Genomic DNA, 26700 nt, shown 5'->3' on the forward strand with positions numbered 1-26700 from the left:
TTTGGATCTGGATTACCCACCTCTATATAGGTGGAATTTTCCTTTAACTCGTGTGTGGTCATGTATTTAACTCTTGGAAGACGGAAACCATGACTAATGTGAGGACATCTGGCGGGTCTCCATGAGGATATTTTTTCTTTTTTGTAAAATTATAAGTGCCGGTGAGTAACTGTTTGCGCGCGTGTGCGTAGCTCCTCCCGCCGAATGCTGAGCTCAAATAAAAACGTCCAGCTCGCGAGGTGCGCGAGAGAGGGCGTGGCCTGAGCGCAAGAAGGAGAGAGGCGGCGAGTTGAAGGCGTTTCAGAGACACTACAGCAGCTCCGGCGGCAGCAGCAGCAGCAGCAGCAGCAGCAGCAGCTCCAGCTCCCACTCCCACTCCCTCGGTGTCTCCTCAGGTCTCCCCCACAGCCAGGGAAGGGCCTTTTCCTGCTGGTGTCGTACTTTTTTGTTCCGTCTTTAATTGTGAATATGTTGGGGGGCCGTCTGGCCACAGCGCTGGCGGTGGCCTTACTTGCGGGCGCTGTGAGCTGCATGCCTAAAGCCTCTGGAAAAAGGAGGAGGCAGGCGCCGGAGCACCATGTGTCCTCAGTGTCTCAAGGTGGGTCAAACAGTTCTAGTCCTCTTACATATGCCACTTTACCATTTCTTGACTAGCTTTTTTTCATTTACTCATTTCATTTTTTAAATTTACTCTCTGCAAGTTTTTAAATACATGCATAGGTTCTTATGCTGAGGGATGTTATTTTTGAAGTTACTAAAAGTTGCTAATACTTTTACCCAGGTTATTTTTTGGTGGGGTGGAGATACATTTATTTGTACTTGAGTGGTCATTTTAGTTTAAGTAACAGATATATTTACTTAGGATGATTTTAGACTGTTCCTCCCATTTTGTAAGCTAACGGGTCAACTAAAGACTTCATGTGGGTTTATATGCTGTGTTATTGTGTGCTCCACAGATGGTTGTATAGAATATGGACAGTTTTATGAAGTTGGTCAGCAGTGGGAGCGCACGTATCTGGGCAGCATACTGCTCTGCACTTGTCATGGAGTTGCCGGCATTAAGTGTAAAACAAAACCAGAGGGTGAGTTCAGGTTTATAGTGGCAGTTGCTGGATAAAATGAACTATGGAAAACTGGCATGTGTGTTCTGTTTGTGCTTTCACAAAGCGTTTTTAAAATGTAAAGCAATGTATGCAATTGAAATTAAATTTCTACTATGTGTGACCAAATTTAGTGAATATTGTTCTTGTCAACCTTAGCTGAGGAGACCTGCTATGATAAAGTGAAAGCTCGCTCATACCGGGTGGGCGAGACCTATGAAAGGCCAAAGGATGGGATGATCTGGGACTGCACATGCATTGGCTCCGGCAGAGGAAAAATTAGCTGTACCATTGCAAGTGGGTTGACTGGAACTTTCCTATACTAATACAGTGACAGACTGAAGTTTGGTTCTGTGTATTTACTTGCTTTTATTCCTTTGTAGACCGCTGTCATGAAGGAGGAAACTCTTATAAGATTGGAGATACCTGGAAGAGACCCCATGACACTGGAGACTACATGCTGGAGTGTGTATGTTTAGGCAATGGAAAAGGGGAATGGACCTGCAAACCTGTTGGTAAGATATCACAAGAATTGAGTGACTGAGGCAGTTGAGGTTGAATTCTTGGTCTGTTCAGATAGATGCACTTTTAGGGTTGTACATCTGAAATCTAGTTAATACAAAAAAAAAACTAAAAATATAAATAAAATAAATCTTTTAAACTGGGTTTCTAAGACAGGTCTTAATATGGTTCTCTCAAACTGGCCCTTATTAATGCACTAATGCCAAATCCATCTCTTCCGGTCTTTCACTCCCTTTGCCTATTAGCGGAACGTTGTTATGACAACGCAGCTGGGACCTCTTATGTGGTGGGTGAGACCTGGGAGAAACCCTACCAGGGCTGGATGATTGTGGACTGCACCTGTCTAGGAGAAGGAAGTGGACGCATCACTTGCACATCTAGAAGTAAGAAAATCTCTGCAGGACTAAGTACCCTCAAAATTGGTTTTAACTGTACAGACTGTGCATACTTCTGCTCTTGGTCACTATCCAGCTGGATCTCACTTTAATTATCCACAAAAACCATTACAGCTGTAATCCACTGGCATCACATCTGGTTCTTTGGAGAAAGTGGATAAGCATACTTCTAGCAGTTTAATGAAGAAGGAAAAACATTCAGCTCTCTAACATAAATAATTGTAACGGTGTGTTGGAAAACCTCTGCTGGTTTTTTGTTAATGAGCAGTAACCCACTTTGTCAGCCATCTTTGACTGGTGCAAAACCTCTGATTGTGTGTATGGTGTTCTTAGACCGCTGTAATGACCAGGACACACGCATGTCTTACCGCATTGGGGATACATGGACTAAGACAGATGCCCGTGGACACATCTTGCAATGTTTGTGCACTGGTAATGGCAGAGGGGAGTGGAAATGTGAGAGACATGCCTCCCTACACACTACTGGCTTAGGTAAGAACTGTTTGCAGAAAGAGAATATACTGGACAGACTGAAAAGAATAGATATTAAGGATAAGGTTGGTAGTTTAATTTTTGTGCACTCTTCCAAAACTAGTAGGCCGATAGATGACAACAAATGTTAATCACATGCTCTTACACTTTATGTTTCGGATTTTGCAGGCACTGGTTCTCGAGTAGTCACCAATGTGCAGCCGGCTGTGTTCCAGCCCATGCCCCATCCAGTGACCCCTGTTGAGGCCACCTGTCTGACAGATGCAGGTGTGGCTTACTCTTTGGGAATGCGCTGGATCAAGACCCAAGGCAACAAGCAGATGCTGTGTACCTGCCTCGGCATTGGCGTCAGTTGTGAAGAGTGGGGTCAGTTTCATAACCTAAGTGCTGTTGGTTTATGTTGGATTGACATACGTCAGACATTGTACACTTTTAAACATGACAGATAGGAATTTTAATATTGCTGCTTTAGTTCAAGGTCTATGGTTGGACCCAAGGTCTTTTGGTTTGTCCATTCCATTCAAAGATAATTATTGCTGTTTTTTTATACTGTGCTAATTGTGCCTTTTGATGATTATTTTTACCTTTTTGATACATAGAGGGCCACTCTCAGGTTTATGGTGGTAACACAAACGGCCAGCCTTGTGTGTTCCCATTTGTGTCCATGGGCAAGACCTTTTACTCATGCACCTCAGAGGGACGCAGTGATGGGCAGCTCTGGTGCAGCACTACCTCAGATTTTGAGAAAGACCACAAGTACTCCTTCTGCACAGAAAAGAATGGTGAGCTCACATTCTGAAAAATAACCCTGACATAATATGAGATGTGCTAACATTAACTGTTGTGAATTCATACTGTCATACTGTATGCATGCACACCAACTGTGGGCAGCCTTTAAAGAGTCTGTGCTTGATTCTCATCCTGTGGTCCATGATTTTACAGTTTTGGTCACAACCAGAGGAGGAAACTCTAATGGTGCCCTGTGCCACTTCCCTTTCCTGTATAATGGCCGTAACTACACGGATTGTACTGCTGATGGACGCAGGGATGGCATGAAATGGTGCGGTACTACCTATAACTTTGATGGAGAACAGAGGTTTGGCTTCTGCCCCATGGCTGGTGAGTACCAAAATATTTTATTCAGAACTTTTAAATGGAGACGAGTTCCAAGAGGTTGATTTCATAACTTTAGGGCAATGTATTCAAAGCATGTTTCTGTCCTGAGTCTCATAATTTAATCTATCCTGATATCATCCTAATATCATTTGCATATGGCAAACAAATACTGGTCAGAGCTGCTCCTTCTCTCTGCAATATGGTTAATCTGTTTGGTGGATATTTGTTTCAGATTCCAGCACTATTATAATGCATTCAAATGGTTCTTGCAGTGACAAGCAGCAATGAACAAAGAATGGTGACATGACTGAAGTTTCCTTATCTATTCATTCTCTAACTACTAAGGTTAATTGAGAAGAGTCTACTCACAAGGGCAGGGGACAAAAGTGACTGGTATTACAATTTTCAAAATGGCCCAATTAAATGCAATACACTAAGATCATAAAATAAAATATATAAATAAAATAACTTGACATTGCATCCTGTAAATTTGTACATCATTATCAGTGTTATTTTGCCCCTTATCAACTGGGGTATTTAATGATGTTGAAATTTGAGGTGTTCTTTCTGCAGTACTCTGGGGCATTTGAAAAACATCTAATTATACAAAAACGCCAGTGGGGTCCACTCAAGGCCTTTTAGGCATTCTGATAACACCTAAGTGGACCTACAAAACTAACCTAATGCTTTCATGAATGGAAGGAGACCAAACAAGTGTTAAGAAGAGGATGCCAGAGTGGGGAACAAAGGATGAGTCGGCACCTATCCAGACACATTTACATGCCTACAGAGTGGTGTCTTTGAAGGGTCTCTTTGACATCTAAGTGCTAATTACGATGGGCCAACCAGGATTTTGTAGGCCTTTGCTATTTAATTTATTGGTAGAATCTGTTTGATGCTTTGGGCTCCACAGCTGTCCTGGTGTTCAGACGGAGAGAGTCTGGTTGAGGCACGGAGTCTGGTTGGTAGTGAAGCATTGTAGGGCTGGCTGGAGTCCAAAACGGCTGCTTTCAGATCAGTGGGCTCCTCCTTCAACTCACTTTTCCTCACTCAACCTTGGCATCCCTATCCAATTTTCATCATCAACTCATTTTCATTACCCCAATAGGTCAATAAGCCCTATTCTAACTTGCAACAAAGAAGCCATTCTGAAAGAGCACTCTGAGCACAGTGCATTTTCCCTGTAATTATTGTTTGCAGTTTTAGCCCATTTCACTCATACATTATCATATCATACATCATACATAGATAGATGCTTGTGTTAGAGTGCAAGTCAACTGTAAACAACAACAACAACAAAAAAACAGTTGTGGTGTTTTGCAACGAAAGTTTTGCCTTTTAAATCTGCATAGTGGGTTAATCCCTCCCATTCTTGTCATACCATTTCATCTCATTCTAAGTGTGCATTGTTCTTGGGTGCAAGTGCTTATCACCCAAATAAATTTTTACCCTTTCAGCTCATGAGGAAGTATGTACCACCAGTGAGGGAGTGATGTATCGTGTGGGAGATCAGTGGGACAAACGCCATGATGTTCTGGGTCACATGATGCGCTGCACATGTGTAGGAAATGGTCGTGGGGAGTGGAGCTGCATTGCCTACTCACAGCTCAAAGGTAAGGTCACCCTGTAAGGGAAAAAATTAAAAGTTTTTCTTTATATGTACATTTCACACCCATTCTGTGCTCATTTTTTACAATGCAGTAGTAATAGGAAAAGGAGACACTATTCAGGAAAAAAAAGTACTGGATATCAAGTTAAGCACAGTCATGTTTAAGCCATTTTTTTTGTTTTTATAGTAGACTAATTCAACTTTCATTTTAGACCAGTGTATTGTGGACGGTCTAACTTATGAGGTGAACCAAACCTTCACTAAGCGCCATGACGAGGGCTACATGATGAACTGTACCTGCTTTGGCCAGGGCCGTGGTCGCTGGAAGTGTGATGCTATTGGTGAGTTCACATTGAATAAATATCACAATTGAAAATTTTATTCTTTTTGTAAGAGACTACAGAGTTGAGGAACATGCAATCATGCCCAGAAAGGAACATAATTGTAACACTGGGGCAGTTCTAACACTTGGAGTATTTGCTACTATCAAAATCAACTCCGATTTGAGCTGGGCTTTATTTCAGCGATCAGAATATAACTTCTTTGCCTCTAGGTTTAAACTAATTTACCAATGTTTCCCATAAATAGCTAATTTAATGACTAATGTGTAATGACCCAACACTCATTTCCTCAGACCAATGCCAGGAGCCAGAGACCAGAGTGTTCTATCAGATCGGAGAGTCCTGGGACAAGGTCATACATGGAATCCACTACAGGTGTTATTGCTATGGCAATGGTATTGGAGAGCTGAGCTGTGAGCCCCAGCAGTCCTTCTCTGGTGAGTGTAGCACATCTTCTCTAAAAGAGACTAAATGAAGCATGTGTACCCACACATAGTGTGTATATATATATGTCATGCTGAGGACTTCTATAAGTAGTCATGTGGTCTTGGGTGGGGAGAGCATTGGAAGTCAAAGTGTTCAAGATGTTTACAGAGGTATAGAGACTGTTGCTTATTTCCTTTCAGGTGTTGGAGAGTGCTAGACCTGCTTAAAGCCTGAATGTGATCACTTTACTGCTTTGAAGAAATGCTTGTCTTTCAGAGGTGTTGTTTGAAAACGACACTTTGGGCTTTTAACTTGCGCTCATTTTTGCCTCCATTTGTTTGTACCTGTGACCTGTGTTTGTCTCTTGGGCTTTGAAGTTGGATAGACAGAAGAAAAACGCATGTACAGTCAACTTTTGTCTTGTTTGTCCCCCCACCGCTCTCTTGCCTTTTGTTTACTTGCATAATTTTTTTTTTTGCTTGCTGCTTCAGGCGCTAGGAGTTCTTAATGGATTTTTTTTTTAGAGTGCCTCAATGCTAATACACATTCTTTTGGTTGCACTGCTTTAGCATCTGTGAAGTCATTTACTGATTACATATTTTCCATTGTTAATGGCTTACTAGAGTTTTTATAGACATCATAGTTATGAAATGGCATCTCTTCTTCTTTAATACAGTCTTCAGACCAAATTGCTTTTATCATACATATTTACTGTGAAGATTTGATGTAAAACACATGAACTCTGCATTAAAAGTTTAGCAAAGGAACTGCATTTTAGTTAAGCCAAGAATGCTTCAGAGACCTGTGTAGGGTCAAGAGAGAGTTCTGTGCAGTCCTGCCTAAGTGCTGGGGACCCCAGAACAATAACTCTGCTTAATCACATACAGCTGTGTGCAGGCTAGGAACAGTGAAGGCTAGCCCTAGTGTAGGTTGGTGGATTTTATCACAGACGAAGTGGGATTCAAAAGCTGTATACAAACTAGCTATCCAGAAGGCCAATTCAGAAAAATGGAGACCAGATTGCCCAGATTTGAATAGTGCAGTGTTGCAAAATGAATATTTTTTTGCTTCATGAGAAGATGAGTTGGGGTTCTGTTATATAAACAGTGAGGAATTTCACCTCACCTCAAAAAGAGCAAGAGGTTTGGAACTGGATAGAAAATGGTGAATTATGTGTGAAAGTAAATAAGTGTTTCTTTGAGCAGAGGAGGTTGTGTATTTGTTTGGATCTTTGGTTGAGCAAATTTGAAAGAGCTTTTGTTTGCAAGGTTTGGAGACCTTGAAAACTGTAAAGACAGAACTCATGCACAAGTGCCAGTCATGTGTGAGTGTTAAAACCTCTGTAAGAATCTCACAGAACTTTGTCAAGTTTCCCATGTCAGTTTTACCCTGAAATCATATTGCAAAGCACAGTGACACGTTTTGAACTATTTTTGCTCTCTTCCAGTGACCCTTGAACTTATGTTGAATTTGAAAATATCTATATTTACTGACAAAGACCTTCTTGTTTTTCAGACACTTCGTCACTTTCGTTATAGACCCAGAATTAGATTTCAGATTTACTGTATATGTCTTTAGAAATCCATAAAGGTTTATTGACTCCTAAGTCTGAACTGTGTTGACTTGTCATGACCTTAAAACAGGAAACAAAAAAAGTCATGATTTGGCTTCTTTGGCAGGTGGCCACCGTCCGGTCCAGGTGATTATTACAGAGGCTGGCAACCAGCCCAACTCCCACCCTATTCAGTGGAATGCCCCACCCTCTGCTCACATCACCCAATACATCCTCAAGTGGAGACAAGTCAGTATTTTGTTCATGCATTTTATTTCTGTAGAAAAATGATGGTGGATTTAGTGTGATCCTCTCCCTTTGTACTTTGGGGCTAACAGTGTTTTTCTGTCACAAAAGAAAAATACTCAAACTCCATGGAGGGAGGTCACTCTTCCAGGACATCTGAACTCTTACACCATTGCTGGACTGAAGCCAGGCATTACTTATGAGGGTCAGCTAATCAGTATCCTACGCTTTGGACGCAGAGAGGTCACTCGCTTTGACTTCAGTACCACCTACGGCTCCTGTGAGTATTCCCTGTGTATGTTTGTGTGTAAGACAGTGTTTGTGTTTTAGTGCCAAAGACAAAATTCCTTAACTCAATTGTATATTACCTAATACCATAGCCATATGACCTCTACTGAACCATTCTTCTATTCCTCTTTCAGTGCCCACGTCTGAGGGAGTAACAACTCCTCCACCTGCAGTGGTGGATACCTCAGAGTCTGTGACTGAAATCACATCCAGCAGCTTCGTTATATCCTGGGTGTCTGCCTCTGACACAGTGTCTGGTTTCAGAGTGGAATATGAGCTCAGTGAGGAGGGAGGCCAGCAAAAACAACCTGTCATCTTGGGTCAGTTACCTCATCTTTGATTTTAGATGTTAAAGTCATTCCTATAACATGTATTAATCTTTAACATGTACAACATATCAGGTACTGTATTAAGTAACTGTTAAACTGCTCTGTGTAGTTGTATTATTAGGGATGAGTAGTATAAAGAGAATATCTTGGTGAATCGCATCACAGTAGCCTTTTCTGAGCAGAATGGGGATGGTCTCAAGACTTATGGTGCAAGTTATGTTTTGGTAAAAAGATTTTGTAGGGGCTCCCAAGAGGCACAATGGTCTAAGCGTTGGCCCTATCATCAGGAGATCGCGATTTCGATCCCTGGTGATGCTACAGCCATCCGTAGCCGGGAGTCCAAGAGAGCACAATTGGCCTCGCTCTCTCCGGGTGGGTAGGATGGCCGTCCTTCTCCTCCCATCACTCAGCACGATGCTGAGCGTTAGCTGATGTAACAGATCTGGCAGTTGGCGCTTTCATCAGAGCGCGTTCAGCTGTCCCGTGACGTTGCGTGAGCGGCAGTTCGAAAGTGGTGGTTGGTTTCACATGTCTCGGAGGAAGCCTGTGCTGGCCCCACCCTCCTAGCGTTGGTGGCATTGTGTGATTGGGGGAGTCCTAAGTAGTGGGTGGAATCGGAAATGACAAAAATTGGGGAGAAAATCGGGTTTAAAAAAAAAAAAAGATTTTGTAGTGGCAGTGCTGTCTAATATGTTTCTCTAGTGTCAGATTTGTGAGTTTAGATCTTGTCAATGGCATAAATCCAAGTGGGCGTAGTTACCATGCTTTGTTGTTGTTGTTGTTGTTGTTGTGTATTAATAATAATCATAATAATAACAAAATATTGTTATTAATGTTAATATGATCACCACTACTACTACTACTACTACTACTAATAATAATAATAATAATAACAATAATAATAATAATAACAATAATTTTTATAATATTACTATTATTATTAATAATAATAATGTTATTATTAATATTAAGTTCAATTTAGATATTGCCTTTCATAAACCCAATGCTTAAATCAATGTACGCACAGTTTTGATAGCATCCTTAAAAATGTGGGACTACGGTTTACTGTTGCATCATCTGTTCCAACTAATTATACTCCAGTAAAAAGCCATGTTTTGGTGCATCATGAAAAAGTGTCATATATTGTTTTTTGCTATATTACCCAGACACTAATTTTTTGGATATATATTGGAAAATATAATGTTCCATATGGTTTAACTGAAGGAATTGTAATGTATTATTTTTTAATGTACTACTTGCAGACCTGCCACGTACAGCCACATCTGTAAATATCAACGAACTGCTGCCAGGCAGGAAGTACACTGTAAATGTGTATGAAGTCACTGATGAAGGAGAGCCCGTCCTGATCCTGACTACTTCCCAGACAACAGGTGTGTGTGTGTGCGCGCCTGTGTGCGCTTGTCTTTTTCTTTTTTTAAACGTACTAACACATAATTGTAAAATGTACATATAATAATTTTCTCAATCATAAAGTTGTTCAAATTTCATTACACTTCTCTTCTGTTGTCTCTCACTACAGCTCCAGATGCTCCTACAAATCATGAGGTAGAGGATGTGGGTGAGACCTCCATCAAAGTCAGCTGGTCTAAACCTCTGGCTCCAATCACAGGTGTGCCCAGTGTGTCTCATGTGTAAACCATGCTTAATGTCCTGCAGGTGGAGGGAAAATGCACTGATGTACATTTTGTGCCTATAGGCTATCGAGTGGTTTACACTCCATCCGTTGAAGGGAGCTCCGGCAGCACTGAGCTGACTCTACCTGACACAGCAACTTCTGTGACCTTAAGTGACCTTCAACCCGGCCAGCTGTACAATATCAGCATATATGCTGTGGAGGAGACCCAGGAGAGCGAGCCAGTGTTTGTGCAGGTCAACACTGCTGGAGAGCCACTGCCAGGTATGCAGCAAGAACCCATCAGCAGGAACCTTGACACTTTAAAAAAATAAAAATTTTATATATATATACACATACATACATACATGCATACATGCATACATGCATACATACATACATACATACATACATACATACACAAACAACCAAAACAGAACTGATATACTTAGGGGAGTTCTGGACAAAATCTGTGGAGTGTTGAATTGTATATGTTCAATAGAGATGAAGTTTGGATAATATCCATGACATTTTGTAGGAGGTTCTTTTTTTTTTTTTTTTTTTTTTTTTTCCTCCGAAACACCGGGGTGTCAGGACATGAAGAGCACACAAACTCTTCTCTGTGCCACACATGTCCTTGAAGATGCACCTTTAGAATGTTTTATAACCTTCTCTTTTCATTTAAGTAGGTTTAGATAGTTAATCTGGCAATTTTAAGCTTATTTCACAGTTTTTGGCATGAGCTGTCTAGTACAGTCCAGATGCTTGCGCATCCTTATAGGATAATTTATTGAGTGAGTCATAAAGCTATCTTTCTTTAGTTGTATAGGTACAGCAGCGTTTGTTCAGGTGCATTAACTATGTAGCCTCTGTTTTTCATTTGTTTTCTTATGTTCAAACATTATGGATGGTCTAAAATAAACCAAATCTGGGTCTTGCTTCTGTAAGTGTATTGCTCTTTCTCTGAAGGGTGGCTGGTACACCAGTTGGGTGGCTAAATTCTTCTCTTCAGTTGGGAGAGTTTTATTGTATGGTAAACAGAGTGAAATTACAGGTTGAAATGAGCTAAGGCTTTGTTTAGATGAAGTGTAAGGACGTTGATGTGCACACAGAGACGCAGGTTCTGAATGGGTCAAAGCAATGTTTAAAGGACAAGGCCATATCTTTTTTTAGATCAATTATAATGGACGATTTTGAGACTTTATTCATGTTTGGTTCTATTTTGGTTCTGCAGCTACACACTCAGTAGAATTTACCCTCAATTGATGTTTACAGTATCATTTACAGTGTTTAATCTGACATTGCCTCTGTGTCTAACCGCATTGCCACTGTGTCCAACCGCAGAGGAAATCCCATCTCCAACCGACTTGCAGTTCTTTGAGGTTTCTGACTCTAAGATCACAATCACCTGGACTGGTCCTCCAACGGAGGTGTCAGGGTTTCGTGTGGCCGTGGCACAGGTGGGCGCTGATGGACTGACTGAGCGTGAAATACAGCTCCCTATAATGCGCAACGCCTATGCTGAGGTCTCCCCACTGCAACCAGGAACACACTACCGCTTCTTTATTTTTGCCCTTAAGGCAGGAGAGGAGAGCGAGCCGTTGGTTGGAGAGCAGGCCACCAGTGAGTAGAACCAGCCATAGTAGTATGGTGGTGAAGTGCATTTATCCTTTCAAAAAATGTTTGGTTATGTGACCTTAATTATGCCATGTTTCCATTCATTACAGAAGGGTTGCTATACAGACTTCTTTTTTATCTCAACATAAATGCAGTCAGTTCTTAATGTCAGTATATTTGTGGTTTGTAAGTCAAACCATGTCTTGATTCATTTTTTGAGTTTACCTGGTTACCTGTTGTCAGACATATAGATAGAAGCAAACTCAATATTAATTTGCTCAGTGAGATGTCAGTACCATTTTCATTACACAAATGGCTTTCAATCCATCTTTTTAAGGTTATTTTTTCCACAGTACTTCATTTTTTGTTCCTCTTTATCTACATAGAACCCGATGCCCCCACTAACATCCACTTATCCAATGTGACTGAGGACAGTGCTCTGATCATCTGGTCAGCTCCCAAAGCTCAGGTCACCGGTTACAGGCTCTTCCTGACTGTGGAGGGCTCGAGCCCCAAGCAGCTTCGGATCCCTGCCCGCCTGACCCAGTACACCCTGCTGAACCTGCAGCCAGACACGGCATATACAGCTACGCTACACTCAGAAAAGGGCAATGTAATTAGTGAAGGATCCGTAGCAGCTTTCAAAACCTGTGAGTTTCACATTGCTTGTAACAGTTTTATAGTATTAGAGTGGCAGGAGACCATTTTTATACCTGTTCATTTCATGTGCCTTGAGTGTCAGGATTATTTCTGGATAGGCATTATCCACAAAAAAGTATGGTACGAGCACACCCAAGATGCAATTAAAGCCAATTTAAATGCAGTCTTCAAACTTCTTCAGTAGATGGTCTTAGATGAACTTTGGCCAGATGTTATATAAGGGTAAATATAGTTTCTCCAGGCCACATTTGACAACAAAAATCCCTGGTGATACTGTAATGATGCCTCCACATGGAGAAAGGACCCCCCACCCCATAACACACTACCATAAGACTTCTACCATTTAACAGGGGGTGGCAGTCCCCAGTTCAGTTGCTGATGTGAAGGTTCTTGTCCAATTTGAGGTTCAGTAGCCTACTTCAGTGGCCAAAACACCAAGCTTTAGATCATATAAAGTGACAGTTTGGTTGGTCTTTACTTCACTTTGCTGTTATTCACAAAAAATTGAGTTTGTATTATGAGAGAAATCTTTCATATTACACTCCACAAAGCAAATGGATTTCAATTGGACTAACCAGGGATGCATTTGATTGCCAATTGTAAATGCGTGCGGTTATAATCTTATCAAGATACAATCCAAATACAAGTTATATATAAGTTTGTTATATGATATAACAAAGGTGTAAAATTTGGACAGGAATGTTTGGGTTGTTTACATTATATACTGTCCAATAAAGTTCACAGCCAAGGGACTGTTTTTTCTAAATCTTTTAACAGTAGCACTGTTTGCTTCCCCTTTCAGCCCTACCCATGGGAAATGCTCCTCGTTTCAGCACTGACATCACTGACACTTCCATCATCATCTCCTGGAATCCTATGCCAAGAATAGGATATAAGGTATTCTTCAGTCATATAAAAAAGTAGATACTCATCTGTAGGTCCCAATGATTCATGAGGAAATCACGATGAAAATCATTATATGCTTTGTTAAAGTTCTCACACTCTTTTCTCTCTCTGTGCTTAGTTGACAGTAAGGCCCAGTCAAGGTGGAGAGGCTCCCAGGGAGGTGACATCTGACTCGGGAAGCATCTATATCTCAGGCCTGACTCCTGGAGTGGAGTACACCTACAGTGTACAGCCTGTCATCAATGGCCATGGGCATGGCATTCCCATCACACGACGTGTTGTCACACGTAAGACTTCAAAAAGAGCTGTTTTGTGCTGATGGTCACTGTGAAAGAAATTTATTAGTGTAGCATGTGTTGATATTAGGTGACAGGAAAGATGTTTCTCTTTGCTGTTGATTCTGTCATTTGATGCGGAGTATCTCTTATTCTTCAGCTCTGTCTCCACCCACTGACCTCAACTTGGAGACCAACCCAAACACTGGAGATCTGACTGTACACTGGAATGAAGCCAAAACCCCAGGTCAGCAGTGTATTCTCAGTCATCCCTTCATACATTCCTACATGATGTCTCTATGTTGTCTTTTTAGGGCTTTTAGCCCAGACAGTGCAGTAGGACACAGTATGGTTATAAATCTGTCATTACATACTGGGAAGTATTGGTGGAGCCAGAAATAGTGCATAGCATTAATTGGTCGAACATAATTATCACAGAGTCTTCCAGTAACCACATACAGACAGACATATCTTGACAATCTGTGGATCTTCACATAAAATCAATTGCTGGTCACACAGAACTTGAAACTCCTATCTAGCTTTTGCTGTTTGCATTTCTATTGATACTAACATGCTTGAGAAATCATGTGACTACCACACAACTTCCAAAGAAGTCCCTCTTCTTTTGCAGGTATAGTTTCCATGCTGTATTGCACTGTCTGTTATAAAAGCGATTTTATAAGTAATGTTACAGGCATTCATACAAACAGGAGATATTTGTGAAAGGAAATGGCTGCAGTGGAAAAAAATATATTGGCGACTGTCAGCTGATTCCATAAATTTAGATAAACATTTTCCCTCCACATTTTAGCCTATTTGTGAACCTTTCTGTGTCTCACACCTCAGATATCACAGGCTACAGAGTGATGTGCACTCCCACCAATGGGCAGCAGGGCAACTCTGTGGAAGAGTTTGTAAAGGCAGGCCAGACCTCATGCACTCTAGAGAACCTAAGCCCTGGAGTGGAGTACAATGTCAGTGTGTTTACAGTAAAGGATGGTAGGGAGAGTGTGCCAGTCTCCACCACAATCACTCCAGGTAATTATTCCACCCACTTTATGCAGACTTAAACCTTGAGTTCTGACTCACCTTCATGTCTAGACACCTTAAAATTGGATATAAGCTTTTAACATTTCACATTTTTGATGGATGTAGCAATAATAACACGTTTTACAATAGATTTATAAGTAATTATTTATTGATATGCACTGTTGAGTGCATATCAATAAGTAATTATGTTTCTCTTAATCCATATCTTGATTTCATAAAACTGCTTGACATGATTTAAATAAATCAGGTCTTCACAACATCTGTCTTGACCAAAAACCAAGATGCACATTCTTCACTTGTAGCTGGATATCTTTTTTTCAAATGACTTTGCCTTTTTTACAGCATACTAATGCAGTATGTTGTATTGATTTTGTTACTCTGAGATAAAAAGTGATATGACATTACCATCAATTTTGTTGTTTCACTGTCATTGCCGTCTTAGGGGTGTTTACCTTCTTTTATTGAAACTTCTGAAATTCTAACTCCTAGAAGTTAAATGCATATTTAATACAAAGTTCAGTTGGCATTGAAAGTGCCTCTGTTATTGATGGTACTGTTTTCATATCACTAAACATTAGCACCATACTTAGCACCATGGTTCACTGTTACTTTTGTACATCCTGAACCATGAGAGATGTGTTGACTTAGTCTTTCTGTTCTGTGTCTGGATTGCTCTCCCTATCCGGGCCTTCTTCTCTTCATCTATTAACCCTGTAGATGTGCCTCAGCTAACAGACCTCCACTTTATCAATGTCACTGACTCTACGATTGGCCTTGCCTGGAGTCCTCTTAACTCCACTGCCGTAACGGGCTACCGCATCACGGTGGTGGCAGCGGGTGAGAGTGTGCCCATCTTTGAGGATTTTGTGGAGCCCACCACAGGCTTCTACACTGTGTTTGGTCTTGAGCCTGGCATCGACTACGACATCAGTATCATCACTGTCACAGAGAATAGACAGAGTGAACCCACCACTATCACACAACAAACAGGTGAGTGTGTGTGTTTGTGCTCATTACATCTTATGTTAACATGAGACTTTCATATCTACCCTAGGTTTTAGTTTACTTTATTCAAAGCCTAATGGTAGACTGTTGATTTATTCTGGTATATTAACTGTAATAAGCAAGTTCCTTATATGTTAAACATCTTGTTTTATGAATATGCACTGTTGAGTGTGTGAGGCTGGCCTCTGTTTTCTTATGCATCTGTAGAAAGCATACTAAGGGACAGCAAGCAGCTGTCTCTTGCTCCCAGTTTCACTCTTTGTTTCTCTCTCTCTCAACCTCAACTTGCTGACTATATTGCTTTTTCTCTCACAGTGAATTTATTGAGACCCATGTGGCAGCAATGTGTGTGAAGTTTGTTTCATGTCAACAATTTTCCAGTTACAGCTCTCAAGCTGCTCGTTTTCTCATTCCTTTTTCCACTGGTGGCTTTACCACTAGTGACTTTTAACGCTTTTCTTTAAAAAAAAAAATTAATTAAAGCTAGACTGGCATTCTGGTTGTCTGTTATTTACCAGTGACACATAATGCATTATGGGTATTTTGTCACCTTCTGATAACTTTTCTTAACACTTTCTTCCTCAGTTGTGCCTGCCCCAACTGACCTAAAGTTCAATAACATCAGCACTGACAGTATGATTGTGAGCTGGACTGCCCCTAATGTCCCTAGGCCTGATGAGATCGACAGCTATGTCATCCGCTACCACCCAGTCGATGATGAGGATGACACTACTGAACTCAATGTGGACGGAAATGCCAACAGTGTTGTTCTTCGCCGTACGTGAGCTTCTTCTTAACAGTCTTGTTACGTCTTTGTAGTACTTTCTGCTTGTGCTGAGCTTTTTTTTTCCCCTTCTGTTTGTCTGTAGACCTTCTGCCCAACACTGAGTACCTAGTGAGTGTGTTCTGTGTCTATGAAGAAAGGGAGAGCTCACCTGCGATCAGCACTCAGAGAACAGGTAAGTTCTTGTTTTTGTGGATTTTTTCATGTGTTCACTCACTCACTCACTCACTCACTCACTCACTGGCCACTTTATTAGGTACACATGTTCAATTGCTGACCGCGTGCTTAAATTCATAAGGACGTTAAGGACTTTCACTTCTCCTTCACCATTTCTGAAGAGAAAGTTGTCCTTTAACTGTCTCTCAGAGTTGGTGTAAACTTTTTTTTTTTTTTTTAACCCCCTTTCCTTACTTTTCTGTGTTGCAGGGCTGGATTCCCCAGTTGGTCTGCGTTTCTCTGAGATCAGCACAAACTCTTTCACTGTGCACTGGCAGCCTCCCCAGGCCATTATTTCTGGATACCGTATTCGCTATCAAATGATGAGTGGGGGCCGCTCTAAGGAGGAGAGACTGCCCCCTTCCAGAAGCCACCTCACGCTAACCGGTCTTGCCCCTGAGACCGAGTACATCATCAACGTCTATGCTGTTAGTGGCTCTCGTGAGAGCCATCCGCTCACTGGAACCCAGTCTACTAGTAGGTTACTGCTGTGTCTGTCCTCACTGTTTCTGCTTGAATATATGAGTAGGAAAGTGTAAGATGTCTGATGAAAGCTTAATGTTTTCCTGTAGAGCATTAGTGTAGATTGAAACCACTAAAAGAATGCCTGCATGATCTACACAACCCATACACCAGTGTAATTTTTCAACAGTTAAAATAGTGGTAGCTAAGGAGTAGATTCAGGCCCTGTTTTTCTTGTGGTCATCATTGTTGTTTTACCTATTATTTCACTCTATCAAGAAAAGTTCTTATGTGGTGTTTTCTTCTGGTTTCTAGTTTCTGATGCCCCTACTGATTTGGAGGTCACTTATTCAACACCAACTAGTATCACCATTCGCTGGGATGCCCCCTCTGTTACTGTGAGGTACTACAGGATCACACATGGAGAGTCAGGTAGATAAAGGATAGCACAAATTTATTATCTTAATAACTAGTGCAATGAAAGCATACTTTTTTTTCCTAATCTACATGCACAGTTGTGCTATATTATGGTGTTTATACATGTGACTGTGGCCCAGTATAAATCATTGACATTTTTTATAATGGTAATTTCATGACTTATTAGATGGAAGAAATTAATTTCTATTGGGCATTTGCTGACCTTTTGCTCTCTATTAGGTGGTCATGGTTCTCCTACAGAGTTCACAGTTCCAGGCTCCCAGACTACTGCCACCATTCAGGGCCTGCGTCCAGGCACTGACTACACCATTACTGTGTATGCTGTAACAGGCAGAGGAGACAGCCCTGCCTCCAGCACACCCATCCATGTCACTCATAAAACAGGTACACCTGCTCTAAAGCTTGCAGCAAGAACCTGACTTGACTTAATAATGTTGTGATTGGTCAGTGAATCTGATGTTTGAGCAGGACAAATTACTGAAAAGACTTTCCATTATAAACAAAGATTGTAAATAATTAAAAAATTATAATCTGTGTGTTTCTGCAGATATTGAGTCTCCATCTGAAATGGAGGTAACTGATGTCAAGGACAGCACCATCACTGTCCGCTGGACACCAGCAGTGGGCCCCGTGACAGGATATCGTATCACTGGAACCCCCCGTAATGGCCAGGGACCCACCTTCTCTGAGGTGGTCGCTCCAGGTGAATAACTTGCACAATTGATATCAAATGTGCTTATAAGCCACATGTGAGCATGTTGGAATCATGTAATATGATCATAAACATGAAATTAAGTCACAGAGCTTTATTTATGCCATGATTGTTTATTATTTTTGCAGATCAGACAGAAATGACATTCTCTGGGCTGATGCCTACTGCAGAATACACACTGAGTGTGTATGCACTGGGACAGGATGGAGAGAGCCCACCACTGGTAGAGACTGTAGTTACGAGTGAGTATGTCATGTTTATCGTAGAGCATTTTATGTTACATGTTGCATTACCACTTTTGGTATAAATATTCAAAATATAATTAACATGCTGTAGACTCCAATCACACTGTCCCTCTCTGGTTCTTTTCAGCTGTAGACAAACCTAAAGACCTGGCCTTCTCTGATGTGGATTCCACTTCCATGCGTATCTCTTGGGAGAGTCCAGATGGCCAGGTTACCTCGTACAGAGTTTTGTACTCAAGCCCAGAGGAGGGTGAGAGGGAGCTGTTCCCTGCCCCTCATGGTGAGGATGAGTCTGCTCTGCTGAATAGTCTCCGACCTGGTACAGAGTACACTGTTAAAGTCATTGCTCTCCATGACCGCACTCCCAGCCCCCCACTGGTGGGCACACAGACTACAGGTACTGCAGATTTAGCATTTCATTTTTTTATTTTTTTTTAATACATCTTGTTGTGATTTTAATAAATAACAATTTAAATTTAAAATTAAAATTTTTCCTGAATTGAAAGCCATTTCTGTATTTTGAATACGTATGGTATCATTCTTTGAATACTTTTATCTTAATGTGATTTCCTCTTTCTCTTGTCTTATCTCTTAGCTATTCCTGGCCCCACTGATCTCCAGTTTTCTCAGGTTGGTTCCAGTTTCTTCACTGTGTCCTGGTATTCAGCAGCTAATGTCCAGCTGACTGGCTATCGTGTGGCAATTACTCCTAAGAACAAGAATGGTCCTACCAAAGAGGTCCACATTGCACCTGACTCTACCCAATACCATGCCACTGGACTTATGGTAAGTCTGGTGTCATCCTCGTTGTGGTGTAATCTTTAATTTTGTTTATTGTTGTTTTTTCCACACTTTCATTTGGGTTACATGTTGGAAGATGTTTTCTTATGTTATGTATACTAGTTTTAGCAATTATGAGAAGCTATTTTCCACTGAAAAACTTTGAACATCTGCTCTGTATGTTTTGAGACATTTGCAGAATTGACTTTGCAGAATGTTAATGAAAGCTTTGTGTAGCAGCAGCTGTGTCTGTGGCTAGTGGTCTGAGACCAGTAATGCTCTTGATTAGTACAACCACATGCACAATGCCAGCCTTCTCATTTAGGCCTGTGTGTATAGCAGAGATGAATATCTGTGCCAGAAGATTTCAGAGGAATAACTGCATGAACAACAGGTCTTAAACCTTCGCTCTCATTCTGTCTCTCTAGCCTGCCACCGAATATGAAGTAGAGGTTTATGCTGTGAAGAATTCTCTTACCAGCCGCCCAGTCAAGGGAGAGGTCACCACTCCTGATAGTAAGCTGTTTCCACTCAAAACTTGGTTGCTTCTTCACTACCTGCCAACTGTGGAAACTATCTGTTTTTATACAAATTGTTTTGCACCATGCTTTTGTTTTGTAGATATCAGTCCTCCTCGTCGTGTTCGGATCTCCAATGTTAAGGATTCTTCTATCACGCTAACCTGGCGCTCAAAGACTGAGGCCATCTCTGGCTTCTTGGTAGAGGCCACACCTACCATTGAAGGTCACAGTCCCATCCAGAGGACCATTCCATCAGACTCACGGACCTACACGATCACTGGTACTGAATACTGTTTGTTTTTTGTTTTTGGTTTTTTTTTGGTTTGGTTTTGTTCTCTTTCTAACAGCAGCACAAAAAACTTGCAGACGTTTTAATGGTTTATGTATATACTTAAATTTAAATTAGCTGTTCAAATTTAGGGTAGCATATTTTTGTATACAGTATAGAAATTGACAGTAAAGGTCATGTCTGATTTAGCTGTGTTATGGCTAGGTAAAATTTGTCAGTGCTTCATATGTGGAGTGTTAACCTGTCTTCCATTCACTGCACCTCATTAATGGATTATATAATGAGCTTGTTTCACAATGTAAACAAATTGTAATTGTTATTAGTATAGGCCACACCAAGGTGTTGACTATCGAATATTGTTCTTAGCTGAGAAATTCTCTATAGGTGCATTCTTAATTAAAATATTTCTCTGTGAATGACTTGATTGTCTCCCTGTTATACAAAGGTCTGCAACCAGGGACCACCTACAAAATCAATATTTACACCCTCAGTGGAAGTGACCGCAGTGAGCCATTCACCCTCACCGCCACTACAGGTAGCCACACCAAATGATGGTTATGACTGTGTATATATAGATTTTCAGAAAAGCTCCTATATATTGTGTAGATGATCCTCCACACCTTCATGTTATAGGCCTGTTAGTCAGCTTGTCAATCTTGAATCTTTGCCTGTCTTTAGCTAAACCAGTGATCAGCCCTCCGACGAACATTCGTTTCACTTCCCTGACCCCCACCACCATCTCCTTCTCCTGGGAACCCCCCCACAGCACCATCACAGGATACTACATCACCTATGAGGAGGCTGGTAGCATCCCACGAGAGCTTCTCCCAAGACCCCTAGCTGGCCGAACCTCCGCCACTGTCTCTGGTACTGTTCCCTTTTTGACTCTCTTTGATTGTCTTATTATTTTATTTTTGTGTCTTTTTTGTTTTGCTTTTTCTCTCTGAAGTGAAACATTCTGAATATTTTTTTTTTTTTTTTACTGTATTTCTGATTTTTTTTTTCTTTTCTTTTCTTGTTGTTTTAATCTATTATTGGTGTGAAGGGTGCCTTTGCAAATTAACTACATTTCCCCTAGTTGTGTTTTTTTTTTTTTTTTTTTTTTGGCCCCTTTTTTTCCCCCTTCCATTAGTTATACGCACAGCCTCTGAGCTAAATGGCTTTATTTCTTTGTTTTTCTTTTTTTTTTCTTCAGGTTTGAGACCAGGCACTGAGTATATCATCAAAATTGTTGCCCTAAACAATGCTCAAAGAAGCACTCCACTCCTGGGCAAGGCCAGAACACGTAAGAACCTTTTCTTTGTAACCTATAGGTGCTGTAATGTACAACAAATTGAGAAACAAATGGGTGCTGGTACGTTTAGTTGTAGCGTACTTATGACAAGATTCTTTGGTGTAAGCTATTAATACATGAGCCAAGCAAATCAATGCTTGTTAGGGCCTCTTAAGATAAAACTGAACCATGTTCAGCCTTTTGAATGGCTGTAACATTCAAAAAATCATAAAGGCAATGATTCTCTGCAGTTGTTCTTACTGCTGTAGTTTAGGTTGTCATGTCTCCCTCTGCTGGCAGTGACATGCTAATGCAATTCTGCTAATGCAGTTCTGCTAATGCACTTGCTCCTAACCCTTTTCCTGCTAGAATTGGAAGATGTATCTCCCCAGCTCCCAGTTCCCCACCAGCCTAAAAAGGAAATTCTGGACGTCCCTGAAGATGACAACCCTAGCATCAATCATGTACACCTGGCTGGCCCCAACAGACACAACACACTCGGGAAACAGGGCCAGCATATCTACACAGAGTATCAGAGCTTTGGCCTGGCTAACCGTGGCCAGCAGCAACCCTTGGCTCCACACCATGGAGAGCCTTTGGTCTACATCCCTCTTCCTGGGCCAGACGGCCACAGAGTGCCTGTGGTAAAGGTGAACGAAGGCCCTGTGACTGGCTTCCCCTTTGAGTTCCCTCTAAATGAGACAGACTTGCCCCAGGAAGCCCAGACCCAGACCACCATCACATGGCAACCAGTGCCAAACAGCTCAGAGTATGTGGTTTCCTGCAGTCCTATCACAGAGATCAGCGAGAAGACCTTCCAGGTGAGCATATCAAATCCACTGCCTCACATCAGCTCACACAAACATTCAAATGCCAAGGTTATGTCTAGGTTAGACACTGCTAAAACTGTACACTCACTAGTCATGAGGTTCACCTACCATACAGATGTGCATTTCTGTTGTGCATGATAAACTCCTACCAGCACAAAAAGGGCTGCTACCATGTTTGTGTCACTGCTGCAAATAGTCAAATAATACCTGGTCAGTGGTAGTTCTGTGGTGAGCAGTTACAGTCTGTTCTTGAAGAGTTTCATTCCAAAACACTGTAAATCTATTGTAATATATAACTTTGTATGTAACACATTTTTGAAAAGTAAAAGCTGACCGATAATATCAGTAATGGAAAACAAATTTTTATTTCTCTAGGCATAATTAATCATAATATAACATTTGAAATTTCTTATGTGTAAAGTTTACAAACAATGTATCACAAAAAACGATAAAATAAAAACATAAAATACCCATACAAAGTGATAGGGATTAGGTATGTGTTCTTAATAAATTGGCAGCTCAGTGTACAGTAACAAGGAATCTGAAGGTGACTTCAGTTTCTGTCTCCCCCTCTTTCAGATGCATCTTCCTGGCACCTCCTCTAGTGCCACATTGATTGGTCTCACCTCTGGAGCCTCCTATAACATAGTTGTAGAATCTGTCAATGAAGGTCAAAAACAAAAAGTTCTGGAAGAAGTGGTGACTGTTGGCAACACTGGTAAAGCTCATTTTTTCACCACAGTTCAAATCATTTAACCTATCACACTATTGTTCATTAAGTAGTACATAGTTTTTTGTGTGTCTCTGCATATTAAAAGGATAAAGTGTCTTAATCTGTAAAATGTTTTCCAGTTCCTGGACCTTCAGCTAACCCCATAGGCAGGGATGTGTGCTATGACACATTCACTGCCACCTACCACGAGGTGGGCGCAGAATGGGAGCGCATGTCCGAGACAGGATTTAAGCTGTGGTGCAGGTGTCTTGGCCTAGGCAGTGGTCATTTCAGATGTGATTCATCCAGTGAGTGACTAATCCAGTGTTTTCAGATGCTAAACCTCACACCTCACACTAGCATGGGCAGCTGTTTTCATTTACAGACTGGTTAAAATATAATGTATCTCTCTGTTTGTCCAAGGTTACTATGTTCATTAGTTTGTTAGTGGAATCATGCTCTGAAATCTGTAGAAAACATCAAGGCTTACAAGAGGAAGTAATTTTTTGATCATCTTAGCTTTGCCCATGCTAGCCCCTGTCGGTCATGTCTGTAACAGTTCACATGACAACTAGGTAAGAGGTGGCTCATGTCTCAGATTTGTATTGTCAAACTGTAACAGGACGATACCAAACTCTAAGACTGGCTTACTGTCTGCTTCAACACTGCATCAGTGACTAGATCATGGGTCACTGGTTCTTATGAATGTGCTTGTGTGTGTGTGGGTGAGGTGGATGAATTCAAGGATCATGCTGTTCTTGCACTGAGCAAAAGTTACTGTGTGACTATTTTTGTGTATCTGCATTACTGTGAAGATATAAGATGCGTTTATATAGTCTGACCAAGTGCTATTTTCCTCACTGTTACCCACACTTTAATCTTCCATGCAAACAGAATGGTGTCATGACAACGGCCATAACTACCCTATCGGGGAGAAGTGGGACCGCCATGCTGAGAATGGACACATGATGAGCTGCACCTGCCTGGGCAATGGAAAGGGAGAGTTCAAATGCGAGCCACGTAAGCATCAGCATTTCACACTTCCTAAGTTCATGCCTTCTACTGATACACTGGTCCAATATGCTAGTTCCAATAAACAGGATTGGTATGGTGATGTTGTTTTATCATATAGAATATCTACCAGATGCAGCCTATCCATTACTGTCTTTAGTCATGCTCATTATAAAATAGTAACAGGATAATTTTCTAAACCTTCAATAAGAATGGAATTAAAAACAATTGCAAAATCCTAAGAAGAATGTTGGTGTATGACCATTAAAAAGGCTCATTTAAAAAATTTCTCATGATTGTTGAATGTGATATTTTCTAATACTATCACTTAATTTAGCAAAATTGCTGAGGGAAACTAATGGGTAACACTTTACTGAACAGCTGTGTTCATAAGGCTACATGACACCTACAAAAGCTTTTCATGATGGCTAACATTTCATAAACATTTATAATGGCTTGTTTCAGCATCCACAAGTTGTTATAATGCTTTCTGTGATGAAACAACCTCAGATAAAAGCAGCCTAATTACAACTTACATGAGTTGTCATGTAACCTCTGGAATCCTGCCCTTCAGTACAGTGTCACCAACAAATGTTACCTACATGCTAGTCAGTGTTGCAACAGAAGACAATTTAATGTCTAACTTGCTGTAATGTTACTTTGCTACTATGAAATATGAATACTTTAACAGATCATTGATAGAGTTTTGATATTAGAATCAGGAGAGTAAAGTTTTGCAGGTGCATCTCAAATGGCTTTCTGCCATTCAGATGGTCCAAGTTATGATGTGATCAAAATTGGCATAGCATGAAGAGTCAGAGAATGGCTGCTGTTAACTCTTCTTGATATGTTTGTTATCTGCTCCAATTCTTTGACATTTTGTTCTGCATATTAAACAGTACTTTGATGTGCATGTTCTCAATTACGTTTTTAGATGAGTCAACATGTTATGATGAAGGAAAGATGTACGAGATCGGTAACCAGTGGCAGAAGGAGTACCTTGGAGCCATCTGCACATGCACCTGCTATGGTGGACAGCAGGTAACACTCACCTCCCCTATTAATTGCATTCCTGGACATACATTTTCATGTTAGTGAGTTTAGGAGAATTTCCTTAAATGTGAAAAGACAAAATATGATTGAGGATCAGTTCCCACTCTGTGTAAATGTATTCATTGTACCATCACAGGCAAAATGAGTTCTCTCTCTTGAATTTGAAAAGAATAAGATTCTGGTGTTTAAACAGTGCAGCAGAGTGGAGTGTTTAGATGTGGTGCTGTAACTGAGGTCCTGATGAAAGCTGAACATGTGCTGTTCCCTCAGGGATGGCGCTGTGAGAACTGCCGTCGTCCTGGAGCTGAGGTAGACGTGGACCTCATCCAGTCTCCAGTGCACCCAGACGTTTACGACCGCTATAGAGAGAATGCCCTGCGCAAATTGGTAAGTCTGAACCCCAGAGATGAGTTAGTTCCTCTGTAGATATCAAGCTCCTGCTTCACTTGTTCAAAATGGGTTTTGTATGGCTTTGCCTTTAACTGTACTAAATTATTAAGCTTGCAGTGTTAATGAACAACTCTCTTTATCCCTTGCAGAACATCCAGTGTCCCATTGAGTGCCTCAGACCAGACCTGCTAGCAGATGCCCAAAGCCCTTCAGAATAGTGTCTGTTATGCACAGTGCTGAAGAGCAGCATACCTTAGAGACTATACTTACTGTATACCCCTCAGTGCCTTTCATTCCTTCTCTGTCTACACTCTGAACCCAGTCCTGCTGCCTCTGCACCACTCCCTGTCTGCCTGCCTACCGCACACTGCAAGATCCCTCATGCACCAGGACAGGCTGCTCTCTGTCCTTTTTCTTTGACCTACACAACAGAAATGCAAGTCACCGTCACTTAGTGAAAGCCCGCTGACTTGAGCCTTCAGTCTGGACAGAACAGTTTTAGTACTGGAGTTTTACAGAACTCTTAAAGATTGTGTCCTGTGTTTTTTTTTCTTTGTTTTGTTTTGTTTTTTTGTTTGTTTTTTGTTTTTGTTTTTGTTTTTTGGGGGGGGGGTTGTTGCTTTAATTTGCTCTCATCAGAGGAACCAGCTGAAACCAAAGACTACATGTCTTCATAATTTTTTTACCTTTGTCGTCTGTAAGACACCTTTTAAATGAGATTGTGACTCAACTTTATGGCCTGGATCCATTTTCTAAGTAACCTTTAAAAAAATAGTGAGACCCTTCCAAAAAAATGCAAGCACTGTCTTACAATGGAGGTCTCTGTGCCTTGTAGGCATCTTTTTTATTGTGTAATGTTGATCCCATTTTTGAATTGGTTGTTTGGTTGGTTTGCATCTGTGGCCTCTGCTTCCATAAAGAAACAAAGGAAAGCACTGTATTAATGACATTCACATTTAATGTTTTTCTTTTTCCTTTTTTTTTACATTTTTTTTTTTTATTATTTATCCCTCTTATGCATTTTTATAGAATGAGATTTTGGATGTATACTTTTTTTTGTTTTTTTTTGTTTTTTGTTTTAGGTGCCAAAGACTTAACTACTGTGGACAAAATATCTTTTTAATAAACTTTTTTAAAAAATAAACATTTGGTTGTAGTCACTGAGTTGCATTTTAGGGTCACAGCCATCATCCAGCCATCATCCTACAGTTTCAGCACATTTGTAGACCTCTTTTCCAAACCAGTTCTTTGTTTTGCTGCACACTGCCTGGGATAATGGGAGCTGTTTGTTTGCTCATCAAGGTCAGTGTAATATAATCATTGATACGTTATCACTCTTTCAGTGCTATCTGTCATTGTGATCCAGTCTGCTTTATGATTTTGGGATGGAACAAAATGCCCTATAACCCCTATACATAGAAA

At 40.9% G+C, this 26700-nt stretch overlaps 1 protein-coding gene across 1 annotated transcript; it reads left to right on the forward strand.

Annotated features, from left to right (window-relative positions):
• Window positions 1-358: 358 nt before the first annotated feature.
• Window positions 359-26422, forward strand: fn1a (fibronectin 1a). Its single transcript, XM_017691684.2, has 46 exons — window positions 359-598; window positions 957-1082; window positions 1260-1397; window positions 1484-1615; window positions 1868-2005; window positions 2351-2509; window positions 2678-2875; window positions 3109-3291; window positions 3452-3628; window positions 5083-5238; window positions 5447-5575; window positions 5869-6012; window positions 7681-7802; window positions 7911-8079; window positions 8222-8407; window positions 9679-9807; window positions 9957-10046; window positions 10134-10334; window positions 11394-11672; window positions 12053-12316; window positions 13129-13223; window positions 13351-13519; window positions 13668-13754; window positions 14354-14545; window positions 15275-15547; window positions 16148-16339; window positions 16432-16521; window positions 16773-17039; window positions 17340-17456; window positions 17682-17846; window positions 18010-18165; window positions 18303-18416; window positions 18547-18816; window positions 19015-19205; window positions 19628-19715; window positions 19821-20000; window positions 20455-20544; window positions 20688-20876; window positions 21205-21294; window positions 21652-22103; window positions 22692-22830; window positions 22965-23132; window positions 23719-23844; window positions 24770-24876; window positions 25159-25275; window positions 25428-26422. The coding sequence occupies exons 1-46, from the start codon at window positions 469-471 to the stop codon at window positions 25494-25496; spliced, it is 7443 nt and encodes a 2480-aa protein (XP_017547173.1). The 5' UTR covers window positions 359-468; the 3' UTR covers window positions 25497-26422.
• Window positions 26423-26700: the final 278 nt, after the last annotated feature.

This window comes from Pygocentrus nattereri, chromosome 6, assembly GCF_015220715.1.
Source record: "Pygocentrus nattereri isolate fPygNat1 chromosome 6, fPygNat1.pri, whole genome shotgun sequence".
Lineage (NCBI taxonomy): Eukaryota > Metazoa > Chordata > Actinopteri > Characiformes > Serrasalmidae > Pygocentrus > Pygocentrus nattereri.

Bases quoted from the DNA above. Each gene is read 5' to 3' on its own strand.
- fn1a (XM_017691684.2), top strand. From the start codon at position 469: ATGTTGGGGGGCCGTCTGGCCACAGCGCTGGCGGTGGCCTTACTTGCG. The intron at 2,876-3,108 runs GTCAGTTTCATA...TTTGATACATAG, and splicing joins CGTCAGTTGTGAAGAGTGGG to AGGGCCACTCTCAGGTTTAT. The intron at 23,133-23,718 runs GTGAGTGACTAA...CCATGCAAACAG, and splicing joins TTTCAGATGTGATTCATCCA to AATGGTGTCATGACAACGGC.